Raw genomic sequence first — 17,538 nt, forward strand, 5'->3', positions numbered from 1 at the left:
TTTCCATTAGAGAATAATGGCTCCTTTCAATTGAATGATGATGAAATGAGTCACTCTTGGGAAGGCACTATATGCATTTCTGGACTTACTAAGACTTCTATTCTGTAACTCTTAATGACAGTAACAATATCGTTGCATTATTGGTGCGCAGCTTTTTTACCATGTACTACACAAAAACAATGTAACAATTGTTACTATCATTAAGAGTTACAGAATAGGGTCCCAAGTATAGTATTTATATTTAATAACTAAGTTTTGTACAAAGGAATTGTGTGCTCCTATAAAACATATGGTGCGTGTTATACAACCTTTATAAACTGCAGCCCTATTATATTTAAAAGATTGTAAAGAGTTTTATGTGTACACATACACACATACAAAATATAAATATACACACGAGATGAATATTTAATATATTTATTTTATAAAATAATAAGATTAATTACATTACAAATTAATTAATTTTTCTTGGGTGCATCATTTGTAGCCTTCTGCTTCTCTAGTTGTGCTCTGAAATTTAATTACAACACTGTAAATTTTGTGTACACTTTGCAGTTTCGTACAGATTTTAAGTAGATGATCTAAAGATATACAAATTGCTAAGAGGAATGCTCAAAACCAGTGTTGGGAAAGTTATTTTTTAAAAGTAACGTATTACCGTTACCGTTACTTGCGGTAAAAAATAACTCATTACCGATTTTAAAAAGTAAAACGTTACCGTTATTTAATTAACGACAAAAAAATCATTACTTTTCGTTACTTTTTTTCTAATTACGTAGAAGACGGGCCTACTCATCGATTTTGATGAAATTAGAATTATTCGACATGTTTTTGCACGAAATGAACGAATTAGCAGAAAAATAAGTGTCGTCTGCCCGGCGAACCGAGATATTAATGGTTAAAGTTGATGACTATTGAGATAAGGAAATCTTAGATTCATTCATTTCGTGCAAAAATGCATCGAATGGTCTTAATTTCATTAAAATCAATGAATAAGTCTGTCTTTTGCATAATTACGCTTTTTAAGTGTTAAAATAGGCTTCTAAGACAGAATGCTAAAACAATATAAATTAAATATAAGATATTTAGAAAGATATTTATCTTCGAACATTTTTATCTTTTATTAATATTGCACATATTTATGTTTAATTCTACAGTATTTTATTATATAATAGATATTTTAGTTTTTAGTGTTCTTATGCTAAAGCGAGAATAATGAAGCAAAAATGAGGCAAAAAGTTTTATGTTTATTTAGTACCTATAATCTTATTGTCCATGACGGCCATGATCTAGAACAAATTAACGATACAAGTTGTAACAATACAAGTAATGAAACTTTTTCGTTACTAAGAAAGTAACGGCGTTATCAAATTGTTATCAGAAAAAAGTAACGAAAATGTAACGTCGTTACAAGTAACACGTTACTTTCCAACCCTACTCAAAACACTCTAAAAATTTTTATTTTTATAATTATATTTTTTATTAGTATAGTACAGTGTATGTTATTAGGTATACAAATGAATAAGTCAAAATTTTTCAGCTAAATTCGAGATTTATTTTAAAAGAAAGTAAAACAAATTTTTAAATCAAAGTATTTGCCCTTGCTTTCTATAATTTTAAGCATTTTTTAGGCAGCTGATGAATTCCATCTCGGAAAAATGCTTTTTCAAGCAGATCAATTGGTGTTAGTAGCAGTCCGCCATAACTGTTGGAACTGAGTAAAACAAACCGCTTGAGTCAAGAATTGGAACAGAAACGCCCGGCAAAGGAGAATGTCCTGCAAAATTGTTGTATGACAACGCCAGGGCCACACTGCTTCCAAGATAAAAGACACTATAATGAATCTTGGCTGGGATGTCTTGCAGCATCCAGCGTATTCACTAAACATTGCTCCAACCGATTATCATTTGTTCCAGTCAATGCAACACGCCTTATCCAATACTCACATCCAATACTTCCAATCAATAGATGAGATCCGAAAATACCTTCATGACTTTATTGCGTTCAAAGATACAGCATTTTTCCAAGATGGAATTTAACAGCCTGAAAAATGACTTAAAGTTATAGAAAGCAACGGCGAATACTTTGATTGAAAAATTTGTTTTACTTTCTTTTAAAATAAATCTCGAATTTAACTAAAAAATTTAGATTATTTATTTGTACATCAAATATATGCTGGTATTCATATGCTGTTCTTATTTCGAGACTGTCTTAAGTAATATATTGAGAGAGTCTTACAATTAATTTATGATATATATATCATATATACATTTATGATACCTACAGGATCGTTTATGACAATTAGTTTATGATGAGTCAGTAGTCGGAAATCTTAAGTCTTAACCAGTTTTAACCTAAATAGGTGACTGATTTTTTGCATCTATTTAGTTGTTGGTTGAATCATTTAGCTCGACTAATGAGAACGAATAAAATCGGATTTGATTAGTCTTAAGAAAATTTGTCTTAGTTGTTGACTGTTGGCCAACTTGGTTCACTGATTCACCAATAAGACTTAAGATTATCGACTACTGACTTATTGTAGAATCAGTTAAATACTTTTAGACAATATTTCATATTTTCCATTACAAAACAGATTTAAGAAAACCATACATGTAACAGGACTGTCTAAACGTTTTATCGATGATTATCACTATCATTATTCTGGTAAAAATTTTTCTTAGAGTTTTTCATATAATTTTTTAGAATTTCTCTATAATTTTTAACTTTCTCATATTTTTTATACGAATTGTGTGTGTGTGTGTGGACCATTTTTCAGAAAATCTATATTTTTTCTCAAAATTTTTCATATATGTTATGAAATATCGTAAGATTTTTAAGATATTTTATATAATTTAATGAAATGTAAAAAAATTTTTAAATACTTTTTAAAAATTATGGGATGAGAAATTTTAGAATATTTCAGAATTCACTTCTATATGAAAAATTCTGGGAGATGTAAATTTTCCAAGTATTTCTGAAAAATGTTCCAATTCGTATAAAAATTATGAGTAAAATTTTCACCAGGGTAATTACAGTCAATAACAGGATAATCCTGGAAGAAAACGCGGCTGTCATTGACTGTTGCTAGTTAACGATAGCGACAATTGTAGATAAAATATTTAGAAAAACAATCCTACATCACTTCATCCATCGTTTAAAAGTAAAAGAGCATAATCTTTATTTAATATATTACATTTAACGTTTTTTATTTATCAAGCATTACATTGTCCCCCTTTGTCCTATATGTATATGTGGAATTTGTTTCAGTAAACGAATTTATGGCAAAGCAATACCTCAGCTGTTGATTGAAGTCATCTTCAACGTCATCATCGTCCCAATTGTCCTCCCAGACGCTGATATCATCGCTATCTTCATCCTTTGCGGTCCAATCTAGTTAATAAATTTATTTTCCAAATATGATTTGTCAATGTGTTTGATATTTGTCAATGTATTTGATGAATCAGCGATTTCGATGTTACATAAAAACATGTCAATTAAGAAAACTACCTTCCGCAGGAAATTCTTCAAACTCATCGTCTTCCTCGAGCAATCCGAGATCGACTTTCGTCTTATCATTTTTGTTGTCGGTCATGTTTACAAATTTCTTACGAGAATTTTTTGGACTTTAAAATTACATCCGTTACACTCTAAACAGCTTAGGCTTGACCGTTCATAGCATGGCATCTGGCATGATGCAAGTAAACATGGTGTATATTATAATAGATAGAAAGCTATCGATAGTGACTATCGATAACTTAATCTTAAAGTGATATGTCGATAGTTTCCTTTTGCTATTGAGAGACGATAGTTGCGTAAAATATAGCATGAACTAGAGAGTAGAGACTCTAGGATCACTAGCATAAATATCTAGAACTGGGTTGCGTTCAGGAATTATTTCCAAATAATTCTAAAGCGGGGAGCACAGACTCTTACATAACGGATAACACATAAGACGTAAGAAATCTAACCAATCAGAGGTCTTTATTTTATGGAAAAGAAGGAAACGAAGAACTTTAATTGGTTAAAGTTTTTTTTATGCATTATGTGTTATCCATGCATTATGCAAGAGCACAGTAGTGCAACTCCTCGGCACCTTTGATGTGAGCGTGGCCAAAATGGAGTGCGCATGCGCGAAATAAGCAAATTGCTCCGTCTAATTTTTTATTGCTCTTCTTCTATTTAAATGACTGTTTCAATGTTCCATTTAAAGAGCTGAGAGCAGAAATTTAGAGGAAAATATAACCTACATTGTCCATTTGATAGTGTTGTGTGAGAAACCTCGAGAGACTAGTCTCGTGAAAAAGTGAAGCAAAATCGGGAGAGTTGCGCTACTGTATATACTGTGACAAGAGTCTGCTTCCCACTTAAGCTATAGGTTACGTTTCGTATATTATAGTAAAAATGCATCCTAGAGTTATCTAGGCATAATTCTTCTGCGCAGTTCTGCGTTTCAAAACGTAATTACAGTTAGGGTGATATTTCATTTATGTGTTTTTTTTGTCGTATGACAAATGTGTACACAACAGAGAGGTCTTTAGATCTCTCTATCCTATAGCCAATCAACAGGCTTGAAAAATTTTCGCAAGCGTTGCCGCGTTTTGTGTGCAGGAGCCATTAGGCTGGCATCTCATGAGCGGAAATTTACAGCGGAACGGAACAGTGCGATCAATCACAATCGTAGAAAAGAAAACAGCGTAATGACTGCAGAGTTGTATTTGGTCGCGCTGTTCCGTTCTGCTATAAATTTCTACTCCATGGGATGCCAGCCTAGTTCTAGATATATAAAAAAAGCATGACCGACTTATGTTAGTAGCAAAATTAGAAAACGTATTAAAAATAGCATCTTTTGTAGATAGACTATAAAATCCACCAATCATCTATTTGTCAGCCATTTTTAATATAAATGAATGAATTTTACCAAACTTCGGTAATGGTTAATTTAACCATTCTATAGTAACTTTGCAGGATTTCAACTGAAGCTGATGTCGGAGAACATAATATATAAAATCCGATAGAATTTATTGAAGTTTTTGGCGGTTTTAGCCTATAATGTAATACAAAATAATAATTAAAAAATTTCCGTTAGTACTATCGATATATTGATATTTTATTAAAAAAACTATCTCATAGTTGATAGTAATCACTATCGGTAATTTTTTACCTTTCGGCTACGTTTGGAAACATCACCCGAGTCCCCCCGCATATCATTTTATTCTTGTTCACCGAAAGGCTGGGTTTTTATTTGACGCTACGACGCTTATTTTCAGCGTTAAAACAGATCACGTGATCAAAATTGACGCTTGATATTTGTCAATTATGATTACGTGACTTGTTTTAACGCCGAAAATAAGAGTTGTAGCGTTAAGTGAAAAGCCTAATGGCTTTTGCATACTGGAAACGCTGATGTCGCTACGTGGTAACCAATGAATATGTTAGGAATAGAGTCCTAAATATCAGAAAAGCGCAATCGAGCTTATTTAAAAGGATCGTCTAAAAAAAAAATGGTCTGTGTTTATATCTGTTATTTTTTTATACCGAGTACGATTCCTGTAACAGTAGCGTTTCTAGATTATAAGAAGATATTGATCTTTTAGAGACTGTAATATTATCAAGATTTAAAAATTCTGAAATCCAAAGATTAGGAAACGGAGAAAAACCTTTATTATTGGACTTAGCCATTTAGTGACGCTAATTCTCTAGGCTCCAATATCGTATATTTCGGTAAGCAACATGATATTAAAATATATTTTACTTAAGAGACAGATTTTAAAAATAAATTTTTTCATCCTTTAAAGATTAATAATGTTTTTGTAGATAAAAAATGGAAAAAGATCTAATAACAATAGCTAATTGTAAGGCAGCAACACGATCCCGTGTATAACTTCCGAAATAGCAACGTTTCGAAAGGGAAAGGATGTTATTAGGATTAATCCAAAGGAGGGATAATCTAAAAGACTCCTTGGAAGGAAAGGGCGTATAACTTTTAAAGTAGCGTATATACATTATTAACTGTTGAGATACTCTTTATTCTAAAGTCTGGTAACGGACTACTCTTTATACAAAGGGATCTCCGAGGATCTCTCTTCTTCTGCCCCACTATCGCAACTCAACCAATCTCGAAAGGGTATTGTCGACGGGCTAATCGCAAGGCACGGCCAATCGTATGCGGCAATGGCGAGTTAATCGAAACGCCGCCAGTGATGAAGCGCGAAAACTAAACTTATAATCTATCACTGAAGGAGCTATCTTATATAATACTGAAAAAGTAAATTTAGATCAACTTCTTCTGAGAGAAGAAGCAAAAAGAAATGTAGAAATTATAAAAAAATTAAAATTCGAAAACAGAATGAAAGATATAAAATTAAATCTTATTTACGAATTACTATATTTAGAATCTACTCAACGTAACAAAAAAAAAATAAAAATAATTAATTTCTAACCTCTCACATTTTGAAATTATTAAATTGCTAGCAGTATGCAAACAGGGAAAGAATCAGGTTATTTTGATAAGCTCAAAAAGAGTATTTGAATTGTAATAAAGTAAACAAAAAATAAAATTTTATTTCTTTTTAATAAAATTGTAATAATTGTAACAATATTGAAAAATAATAAATTATATATATGTGAGATAAAAAATAATAAATAAAATTTCATTTGCCTCTAATAAAACAATAATGTAATTGTAATAAAATAATAAAGCTTATAATTTTTTAGTCATAAACTACAATATTTAAAAACTTAAATTTATTTCCTATAACTTTTCTGCCACTGCCTGGCTATACTTTTGATACTTTTATTAATACTTTCGTTAGAAAGTTGCTGCTTTCTTAACATGTCATATTGTTATATTCTTGATTGAAAATAACATTGTAATATGTTTCTACAAATATTGTGGCAATTTGGGACGGAAGTATCATTCCATACATATCTATCTATTTATAAAATATTCGAGTACATTTGTATACTGAAATGAAGTAGTTTGATCTCGTACGAAATATTATTTCCGCTCTCAAAATGGCTTTAAAACATTCTTCAGACACCATTATTTGACGTACATTATTGTCATCTTCAGATAACATGTTATATTCTTTCAAGTATAATTATACTTAAAGGATGCGGTTCTGGGTGTTGTCATCTAACAGCATTAAAACAAGCATTGCACACATTGGTAGTATTTTTTACAATTAGTAATACATTTCCTGTCATATCATATACGAGGGTCGTTTGAAAAGTCCGTGCAAAGTCATTGCTGATGGCACTACTGGCGCGTATCAAGGTTAGATTTAGTTAGTAGCATCTCTTGGAGGAACACACACCAAGTTACAGCCAGATCGGTCTATTTGTTTGTGTTTGGCATTCATTTGAATCGAGGAAGTCGAGGGGGGTTTGTTTCTGCAATCACGTCCTCGTTTCCATAAAATCTTTTTCCCGCCAGCCATTTCTTCATATTGGGGAACAAATAGTAGTCCGAGGGAGCCAAGTCTGGAGAATAGGGGGGATGTGAGACGAGTTGGAACCCTAATTCCATTAATTTTGCGACCACAACTGCTGAGGTGTGAGCTGGTGCGTTATTGAAAATCACTCGACTTCCTCGATTCAAATGAATGCCAAACACAAACAAATAGACCGATCTGGCTGTAACTTGGTGTGTGTTCCTCCAAGAGATGCTACTAACTAAATCTAATCTTGATACGCGCCAGTAGTGCCATCAGCAGTGACTTTGCACGGACTTTTCAAACGACCCTCGTATGACTGCTGTTTTCTATTCATTTATTATTTTGCAATATTTATCCGTGAGTTGACGAATGGATAGAGCAGCCATTTCTAATAAATCTAATTCATCTGATTGAACCATTTGCTGTGTCTTCTCGACAGTAATTTGTAGAAAGTCTGTAAAAGATTCTTCTTCCTCAAAATCATAATTTGATTCTCTTACAGCCATGAAATACTGTGCTAAAGTAATTAATTTTAAATTTTGAATAAATGCTATTGCATTTGATACCGGTTATCCTTGTCGTATATTTGAAAATAAATTTTCAATATAATCTTGATTGACACGACCCGGAAGAAAAAAAGAGTAATTTCTTTCATTTAAAAGATAATCTTATAGATCCAGAAGACTCGAACACAATATTCCAATGCCTTTTTGGCAAGGCTTCTATAATCCTGTGTCACTAACTTCCATGTTGAGAAATAAGTGATTTACTTTTTGAATGAGATTCAAAGCTTTATTATATGCAGTTTCGTTGGAACGACTCAAAGCTAGTGTATGATGTCTTGCTGTTATTAGTTCGAAGAAAGCATTTATTGTTTCGATAAAATATGCAATTGATTTCAAATTATCATTTTCAACAACATCTCCTAATCTTTTAAGTCCGATGCTTGTGTGATTACAAAATACAGCCCGTGAGTTAGATACCTTTATTTTTGCAAATTATTTGTTAGTGTATATATTATTTTTTTTCAAGCAAAATGCCACTTTTAATTCAAATTTGGATTCAAAATAATAAAGATGTGCTATACGCTTATAAGCCACAATGTCCGAACTCAATTTTTCTTCTTCCATTATATCTTTTGGTATTTTTATTATTTTATTTTGTTCAAGCATTGATTTTATTGCTTTGAAAATATGGGCTGCATCTGGAAAAAAAAACTGTGCACCACAACAAGCAGAATGTAGCACGGTAGACTTGATGCATCCATTTCGCTTCAATATCAAAAGACCTCCACATAGACATATTATTAGGTTCTATATCACTTGTTACAGCACATACACGTAATCCGATTGCTGCTGCTTTGTTAATTATAGTACAAATAATATCTTTTAAAGCAAGTCCAGTAAGATTACTAGCCTTATTTCTTTTAGTTTCTTCTGATTTTTGCCTAATAAAATGCAACCGTTACTTTCCAACGTAGAGTTAAACCAGTAAGCATAAATACCAACGCTTTATTGGCAATGCCAGAATGAGTTGGAAGTGTACATTTACCAATCCACTTTTTGGTGCTTGGATCAAGTCGTTCATCCTCTTTAATAGCTATTTAATCCATGGCTAAACAGCAGTTTTTCTCATTATCATGTAAATTTTCTGCCATAATTTCTAATAAATCAAAAATTTGATCCAATATTCCACTTTCAAAAACAATATATTGAATATATTTTTGTAAATTTCTGACAGATGGAAATAATGGATACTTTGCAATTAAATCTGAATAAGTTTTTGTACCACAATTTATTTTATAAATTAGATTTTCCTTTATAGTTTCAGGATTCCATTTTAGCCTTCGTATACTTTTCCTTTTTGATAATAATGCTTTGATCAGATCTGAAAATACAATAAAATCTATTTCGGAAAAAGCAGAGTGTTTTTTTTTCAGCCGACTCAATTCCACTTTTAAATTTCCATATTTCCGATTTAATGCGTAAGATTTAGTAAGATAGAACGTGTCAAAATATCAATTTTTCTATCTTTTCCTTGATTGTTTTTAGTTTCATAATTAATTGCTTTTGCTTGTTTACAAAGTCAATCAAGTTCTTTTCAGACATTTGTTGCATAGTAATAGATTGTTGTGAAATGGTTTGAGATTCAACCTAAGCAAAAATAAAGTATAAGAGTATTTAAAAAATATTATATATACTTCATAAAAGTTAAAAAATTGAATATAAATGTTTGGCTAATAATGGTAATGTAATAAAAATCATTGTAATTATAAAATATTTCAAAAAATGATATACTAATATTATCTCTTATTTACCCCAACAGTAAAGATTCGGATTAAAAGAAAATTCTGTATTCACTGAAGCTACCTTTAATTTTTCTGGTAGAAGTTCAGAATTATTAACAGTCTGGAAAAGAAAGTATATAATACTTTTAAAAACATTATTCTACAGAAAACCAAATAATAATTTTCAATAGAGAAGAATCTTGTTATTAAAAATCAAAGCTCCAAAGCGTTCTCTTATAAGATTTCAACATATTTTAAATTAAGAAACTATATAGCCATTAAAATATAAATGTATTGTAAATAGCTCATCGACACCGAGTCGGCAAAACACGCGCATATTTCGCTCCTACTTTAATCACGCTATCTGTCTCAGATGGCACGCGACCCCCCTTGCGCAAATCCCGAAAAGCTGACTATCGCGCACACATTCCGTGCGCGATTATTCAGTTCGCTGCCCGATCCCGATTGATATAGATCACATAGCGATACTCAGTCGTTACGCACTTTCTCGAAATAAGTGCGAACCTATCGAATTGTCGTCGCGTATCACCGGTGTTTTCTGTCGCTTACTGTGACCGGTATACGCATACCGCGAGAGTATTAAGTGCGTGAGAATAACCAGAGTTTTCAACAAGATTTGCAGGTCTCGTTATTGCTTGCATTCTATCAAACAGTTGTGAGAAATCACTCCAAGTCGTACCTAGTGTAAATTATCTGTGCACACATCTACCGAACGTATCCATCATCGCAATTATTGTTACAAGCAGCGCCTACCGCCCGCTTCGAAGAAATCGTACTTCATATCTATAATAAATCTAACTTGTTATAACAAAGAAAGTCGTCGTCATTACACGCCGCCTTGGCGAGCGAGCCTTCCAGACAAGGTGACACCAGTGACACGTCACAAAACATATTTTGGTCTTTTGAGCCGAATCGTCGTCAAGGAGGGTTATTGTTTCTTTGCTTGATTCTCGAATGTACCGAGATGTGCCTTTTCGGTTGGAAATAATGTCGTCTCTCGACGAATTGATGAGCATCCAAAACCAACAGATAGGCGTATCATATCTCGCACACTCACTAATATCAAGAAGCTAGGGTAGGCCAAGATGACACGTGCCGTTACGCGACAATCCTCAAGGAGACCTTTGCTCGATGCCAAGAGCTGGATTGCCGATCAACTTGCCGACCTTCAACGAGAATTTCGACAAATGGGAAAGCTTTCACGATCAATTTAAATCGATGATCCATAAGGATCATAGTTTAACGAATGTCGACCGCATGCACTATGTGTAAAAGGAGATGCCCTAGCAGTAACACCCTAGATCATCTCGCGGTAACCAATGATAATTTCGCTATTGTGTGGAATATTCTCGTTTCCCGGTATGATAATAAGCGCCGCCTTATTACGATACACTTACAACCGCTTTTCAATTTACCGTCGCTCACGACAGAAACCTCCAATGATCTTTGCATACTTTGCGATCAAATCAATAAAGCGATATAAGCTCTGAGCAATCTCGGTTGCGCAACCAAACATTGGGATAATTGGCTTGTTTTTCTAGTTTCACAAAAACTCGATAAAAATTCGCGAAAAATTATCGCTTGGGAATTTAAACTTGGCGATACCGTAGATTACCCGCGTTATCGCGTATTTGATCAATTTCTTGCATCGCGCATTCGCGCGTTTGACGCGATTGCACCCGCGAATGCAACAGAAAAGTCACAAACGACTTCCAAAAAAAAAAAAACTCTCGCCTTACATACCGCGTCTACCGTTCCGTTCTTATGCTCATTGCAAAGCGAACCATCTATTGTATCAATGTTCTACGTTCTTAAAGCAAACTCCATCCCAACGTTTTAAACTTATTAAAAACCAGAAACGCTGTGTAAACTGTTTTAGTACAAAGCATTCCGTGAAAGATTGTACAAATTGCGCATGTCGACAGTGTAACGGCATCACACGTTATTGCATTTTGATCATTTCGTTCAGCCTGTCGACGCTACTTTCGACGTCTGTACCAATGAGTAGCGAGAGTGTCACCGCCGTAGCTACGCATCTATTATCGAAAACTGTAGCGCCGAGCTCCAAAATCTTGCTCGCTACGGCGCGTGTACGAGTTTATTCGCCTCATAACCATTTTATCATCGCGCGCTCCACAGGGATCCATCTCTACGTTTACTTCCGAATCGCTCAACGCCTTCGCCTTGCAAGAATTAATCTCCGTTTGCATTACCGGCATTAGCGAAATGCAATCTGCCGTGCGTTACGCTCAAATAACGATTATCCCGACGCATCGCGACGGACCTGCCTGTACTACGACCGCGTTTATACTGCGATCACTAAATATTTCCGAAATATTTCGGATCGAGTAATTGATATTGCGTACAGCTGGAAATACGCAGGGCTTGAACTTGCCGTGACTCCATGAGTTCGAATCCGATCGACATCATAATCGGTATCGATCTATTCGGCACGCTCGTTCTCGACGGTGTTCGAAAAGGTTCCGAACATGAGCCTACCGCGCAAAATACTACTCTCGACTGGATTCTGTCTGGACCAATAGCCTCGTTTCCGACCTCTGAGTCAATTTCTGCGTTTGCGCATCACGAAGTCAGTATTGAGATTCTCGATCGTGATCTACTTTGCTTCTGGGAAATCGAGGAAGTACCTCAGGAAGCTCCGCGGAGCCCTGAAGAACATCAGTGCAAAGAGCACTTCAAAGCCACACATTCCCGTACGTCGGAAGGACGTTATATCGTTCGACTACCGTTTAAAAACGGACCATCTCGATAGGCGAATCGCGCTTTATCGCTGTTTCGAGTTTTCGACGCTTGAAACAACGCTTAATTCGCGATTCAATTAACGCTTCTAAATATCGAATTTCTCGTAGATTACGAAACCCTCGGTCATATAATCGAAAGTCCACCGACGGAAATCATCAAATCAGAGCAAAACTATTACATTCCGCATCATGTTGTCTTATGTGATAGCAGTGCAACCACCCGCTTACGAGTGGTCTTCAGTGCTTCATGCCGCACCTCAAACGGAACGTCGTTGAACGACCATATTATCGTTGTCCCTAAACTCCAGAAGGATTTAGCCACTGTTATAATGTAGTGGCACCAATACCGTTACGTATTCACCGCTGATATCGCTAAAATGTATCGGCAAATATTAGTCGATTCCAGGGACACCGATTATCAGCGCATTGTATGGCAACTTACTTCTGACGAACCAATCACGGATTACCGTTTCCTTACCGTTACCTACGGCACAGCCGCCGCTTCCTACTTAGTCCTTCGGGTCCTAGATCAACTCGTAGACGATGAAGGTGCCGCATTTCCGCTTGCGGTTCCCGTTTTATGTCATCAGACATATGTCGATGATTGCGCTTTCGACGCAGACGATCAAATTTTTGCTCGACAAACACGCGATCAATTGAGAGAGTTATTAAAGAAAGGAGGTTTTCACCTTCGAAAATGGGCAAGCAACGCCACCGCTCTGTTGTCCGATCTTGATCCCGCGGATCATGGTTTAGTTACTCAAAGTTCTTTAAGACGATGAGCACCTTTCTAAGGTCTTAGGAATACTGTGGAATCCTAAGCTAGATCTTTTTCAATTCTGCGTGACTGTACCGTCATCACCCGCAAGAACGAAACGAGTCATTTTGTCAACCTCACCAAGTTTTTTGATCCTCTAGGATAGGCTTCTCCCGTCAGTATTACCGCTAAAATTTTTATGCAACGACTGTGGTCACTCCAATGCCAGTGGGATGACGACATTCCCAGCCAACTTCTTGATTGTTGGTTTAATTACCATCAACGACTTTCGTATCTCAACGCGATTAGCATTCCGCGCTGGACTACTTACGGATCCCATACTCTACACTGCGCCCTTCATGGGTTTTCCGACGTCTCGACTGCAGTTTTCGCTGCAGCAGTATACCTTCGTATCGTCAATATAGACGGCTCAACCACCGTCTCACTATTAAAAGTGGCCTCTCTTAAAATGATCAGCGTCCCGCGATTGAAGTTATCCGCTGCGTTACTTTTCGTACGCTTGATGCATTTCGCGCGCTCAGCGCTCCAACTCTCTAATCTCGAGTGCCACTGCTGGACGGACTCCACTATTACACTCGGCTGACTGAGTCAATCACCTTATCGATGGAAAACTTTTGTCTCCAATTGTGTTTCGGCTGTCCAATCACTCCTCCCTGGAGTTTCTAGGCGTCATGTTCCGACGCACACCAATCCCGCGGACTGCGCTTCACGCGATCTCGCTCCCGATCTTTTCAAGACACACACTTTATAGTGGTCAGGCCCTTCATGGCTACATCATCCTCCTGAATCCTGGCCGAACTCGTGTCCTTCAGTATCCTCCGATATTCATCTCGAACAACGCCCGGAGTCTCAGGTGTGTGCCTTGCACGCTACTCTCCAGTGGGATCTTGCGTCGCGTTACTCTTCGTGGCAAAATTGCTACGAATTACCGCGTATCTTTACCGTTTTCTAAGTCGACTCCGACGTTTTAAAAACTCGCAGACGAATATCGCAACTTTGCTCCCCGAAGATATTCAGAACGCCAAACGCTACTAGCTCAAAATCATGCAGTCAGACATGTTTTTTAATGAGATCGCGGCTCTAAAACAAAAGCGTCTGGTATCGAAGAGCTCTCCGTTCTCCGTTCTCAATCCTTATATAGACGAGGATGGACTTATTCGAATTCGAGGAAGACTTTGTCGAGCTTATCTCCCAGAAGTGACGAAGAATCTCATCGTTTTACGCGCGCACCCGCTGTTGGTATTCATTATCCAGCACCATCATCTTAGAATGTTGCATGCTGATTGCATGCGGTTCTCAATTAACGCTCGCGTCATTGCGACGCGAATTTTGAATTTTCCGGGCCCGCGTTACTGTTCGATCCGTTCTTTATAAGTGCATACCATGCGTGAACGCGCCGACGTGCCCATCGAACTCATGGGTGACCTCCCGGCTGCGAGAGTCAACCGTACCGCTCGCGCCTTTGTCCATATCGGCGTCTATTACGCAGATCCGATCGCTGTCCGCACGACTCCCGGTCGAAGGTATAAATCACAAAAGATATATTGTTTTATTCGTATGCCTTACGACTAAAGCTCTGTATTTAAAGTTCGTCAGCAATTACATTTCTCCTGCTTTTATAGCAGCGTATCAACGATTTGTTTCTCGCCGAGAATTATCGACGTCCATAATTACTCCATAAATTAGTCCATAAGTACTCCGATAACGGAATCACGTTTCACGACACCGATCGCGAACTGTCAAACGCACATTCGAGATCTTAACTTCCGCAACTGACTCACAATCAACAGAACTGCGTGGCACTTCCTACCCCCCCCCCCGCTTTGCCACACTTCAGCAGCCTATGAGAAGCCGGTGTTAAAAATGTCAAGCATTGTTTAAAACGATGTATCGGCCTTCACACGCTAACTTTTGAGGAAATGTCTATGCTGCTCTGTCGAATCGAGGCGTGCCTTAATTTGCGTCCGATCGCTCCCTTTTCGATAATCTCGACGATTATTACGCGCTAACTCCCGATTTTTAGTAGGAACCTCGCTTATCGCTCCCGCTGAACTAAGCGTACTTGACTTAAATGAAAACCGACTTTTGGTTGGCAAATGGTTCAACACATAACCGAAGGTTATTTTTGGAGGTCTTGGTCCGGTGATTACTTGCATACCCTTCAACAACGCCCAAAGTGGCGCGTTGTCCCAGTGACTGGCTAAAATAGGCTAAATCGTCCTCGTGCATAACCCTCTGGCTCCACCGAGTCAATGGAAACTTGGCCGAATTACGACGTGTCATCCCGGCGATGATGATTTAACTCGCATCGTCACTGTAAAAAGAGGGCGTTCCGAGTATAAGTGACTGATTGCGAAACTTTGTTTTCTACCCGTTACGATCAATTCCAAGGAGTCTAAAGATTCCGTCATGGGCGGATTTCCGGTAAACGTACTTGATGTTATCGATATCGCGAAACCTTAATTTTTAATTGTATTGTATGCGTCACAATTTTGTACTTTGTGTTAAACCATTTTCGTCGTAATACCATTCCTGTATTTTGCATGCTTTAATGTGAATTGTTTCGAATACTTATATTTGAGGCAGGCGGTATGTTCCGGAATTAGAATATGCTATGAACGCCGACGGGCTCGGAACCGGTAGCTCAGCCTCGGAAATGGCAGAGTGGGCGGTTCGTGATTGAAGATAGGGGATCGTTTGGAGAAGCGAATGGTGACGACAATAAAGCACACAAGAATTAATAATAGAAAGAATAACAACTAAAGGGTGGGCCATCTATTGGTACGTTTTCCAAAATGTCATTAATAATTGGGGTGACCGAATGGCATACTGTAAGGCCAGTAGAGGGAGCCACATGAACGAAATCGTTTTTCATTCTTGACGCGGATACTTTTAGCTTCACAACAAAAAAAAAATTAATAAAAAATATCAATGTATGCTCATTTGATCGCATTTTTAAAAACGTACCAATAGATGGCCCACCCTGTATATTTAATAAGTCCGCGAGTTTCGTTCGTATCTACCGATAAGATCGTGGCGATAAGATTCGATCAAACGCAGTAACTGAGCCTCGCACAGGCCCAGATATGCTTTACATGGTGCGTATCAATTCCGTTAGATCTCGGCGGCTTGAGTTCACGCCATAAGGATATTTTTCGCGAATCATGCGAACAATAATTCGCCGCCTCAAAACGGCGCAATAGGATACGGTAAGATTGTAACGTGAACACGGCGTGACCTCGTGCTCGTTCGCAGGGCTTCGCACCGCTCTACCGAAAATCAGAGAAGGACAGAATACAAATTTGACGCTACACAATTTCAATACGATAGAACACGCGCAAATACTATGATACAGAGCGCCGATACGACAAGATACACGCTAATATTATGGTACAAAATTTCGATACGATACAATACAATAATGCGGCACGCGACAAAACTTCACGGTAAGTGACGAGGCTATAGCCTAGGCGGACGCAGAAAAGAATTTTCCGAAACTCTTATTAACCGTCCTAGAAGGCGGCACGTTCTGATCCGAAGCTCACGGCAATGCCATGTGCGTTCACTACGATAGGTCCGACAACGATAATATTGCACCTCCCGGACTGGGAAACCGGCGACCTTACAAACTGTGATGCTCGCCTCACCGTGACCTCCTGCTGATGCTCGTCCCGATTGTCTCTCGATTAGCTCGCTCCTTAACCCTTTCGATAGATCCGTCCTGCGTCCTTCCGATAGTTCGCTCTCTAAGCTGGCCACAGCACAAGTGCCGGGCGCTGATTCTCCCGGAAGCACGCAAGGCTCGTTATCCCCGTGAGGGGGCTCTATCGCGCCTCATTGGCGCGTGGCCCCGCGGCTCCGCTAATCGCGTGAGCCGCGTCATGCCCATGTCTCGTGTCATGGCGCGCGAAATTTAAGGGGCCGCAGGATCTCTTCGGGCTGCCTCGAGGCCTCGAGGCACCTTCCCGGGGCTCTCGCCGTCGTTGGGGTACCCCTATTCGCGGTCCTCACTATCATTCCGCCTTGCACCTGAAATTGGATGCGATAAGAGGTGTCTCGCAGTATAATAAAGGGCGAAATAGTAAACGGTATCACCTACATGCTACCCGGGGGACAGACTGTCGTGCGCCCCGGTCAATCCATCCGCAGCGGTCGCTTCCCGCCTCTCAATCCTGGCCGTCTTCCTTCCTTCTTCACGGTTCGGTGAGCCGACGACAATCCTACAAGGTCATGGGGGTCGTCAGTTCCTATAAC

General features: G+C 37.8%; 2 protein-coding genes across 2 annotated transcripts; one reads left to right on the plus strand and one right to left on the minus strand.

The window, feature by feature from the left end:
• Positions 1-446: 446 nt before the first annotated feature.
• LOC108748518 (26S proteasome complex subunit DSS1) lies at positions 447-3,694 on the minus strand. Its single transcript, XM_018486748.1, has 3 exons — positions 3,508-3,694; positions 3,294-3,390; positions 447-510 (listed from the first exon to the last, which is right to left on the minus strand). Exons 1-3 carry the CDS (start codon positions 3,590-3,592, stop codon positions 459-461), a joined length of 234 nt encoding a protein of 77 aa, XP_018342250.1. The 5' UTR covers positions 3,593-3,694; the 3' UTR covers positions 447-458.
• An 8,454-nt stretch (positions 3,695-12,148) lies between these two features.
• On the plus strand, positions 12,149-12,841 carry LOC108748206. Its single transcript, XM_018486243.1, has 2 exons — positions 12,149-12,458; positions 12,615-12,841. The coding sequence occupies exons 1-2, from the start codon at positions 12,149-12,151 to the stop codon at positions 12,839-12,841; spliced, it is 537 nt and encodes a 178-aa protein (XP_018341745.1).
• The last annotated feature ends 4,697 nt before the right edge of the window (positions 12,842-17,538 follow it).

The sequence above is a fragment of the Trachymyrmex septentrionalis genome, unplaced genomic scaffold (assembly GCF_001594115.1).
Source record: "Trachymyrmex septentrionalis isolate Tsep2-gDNA-1 unplaced genomic scaffold, Tsep1.0 scaffold109, whole genome shotgun sequence".
In the NCBI taxonomy this organism is placed as follows: domain Eukaryota; kingdom Metazoa; phylum Arthropoda; class Insecta; order Hymenoptera; family Formicidae; genus Trachymyrmex; species Trachymyrmex septentrionalis.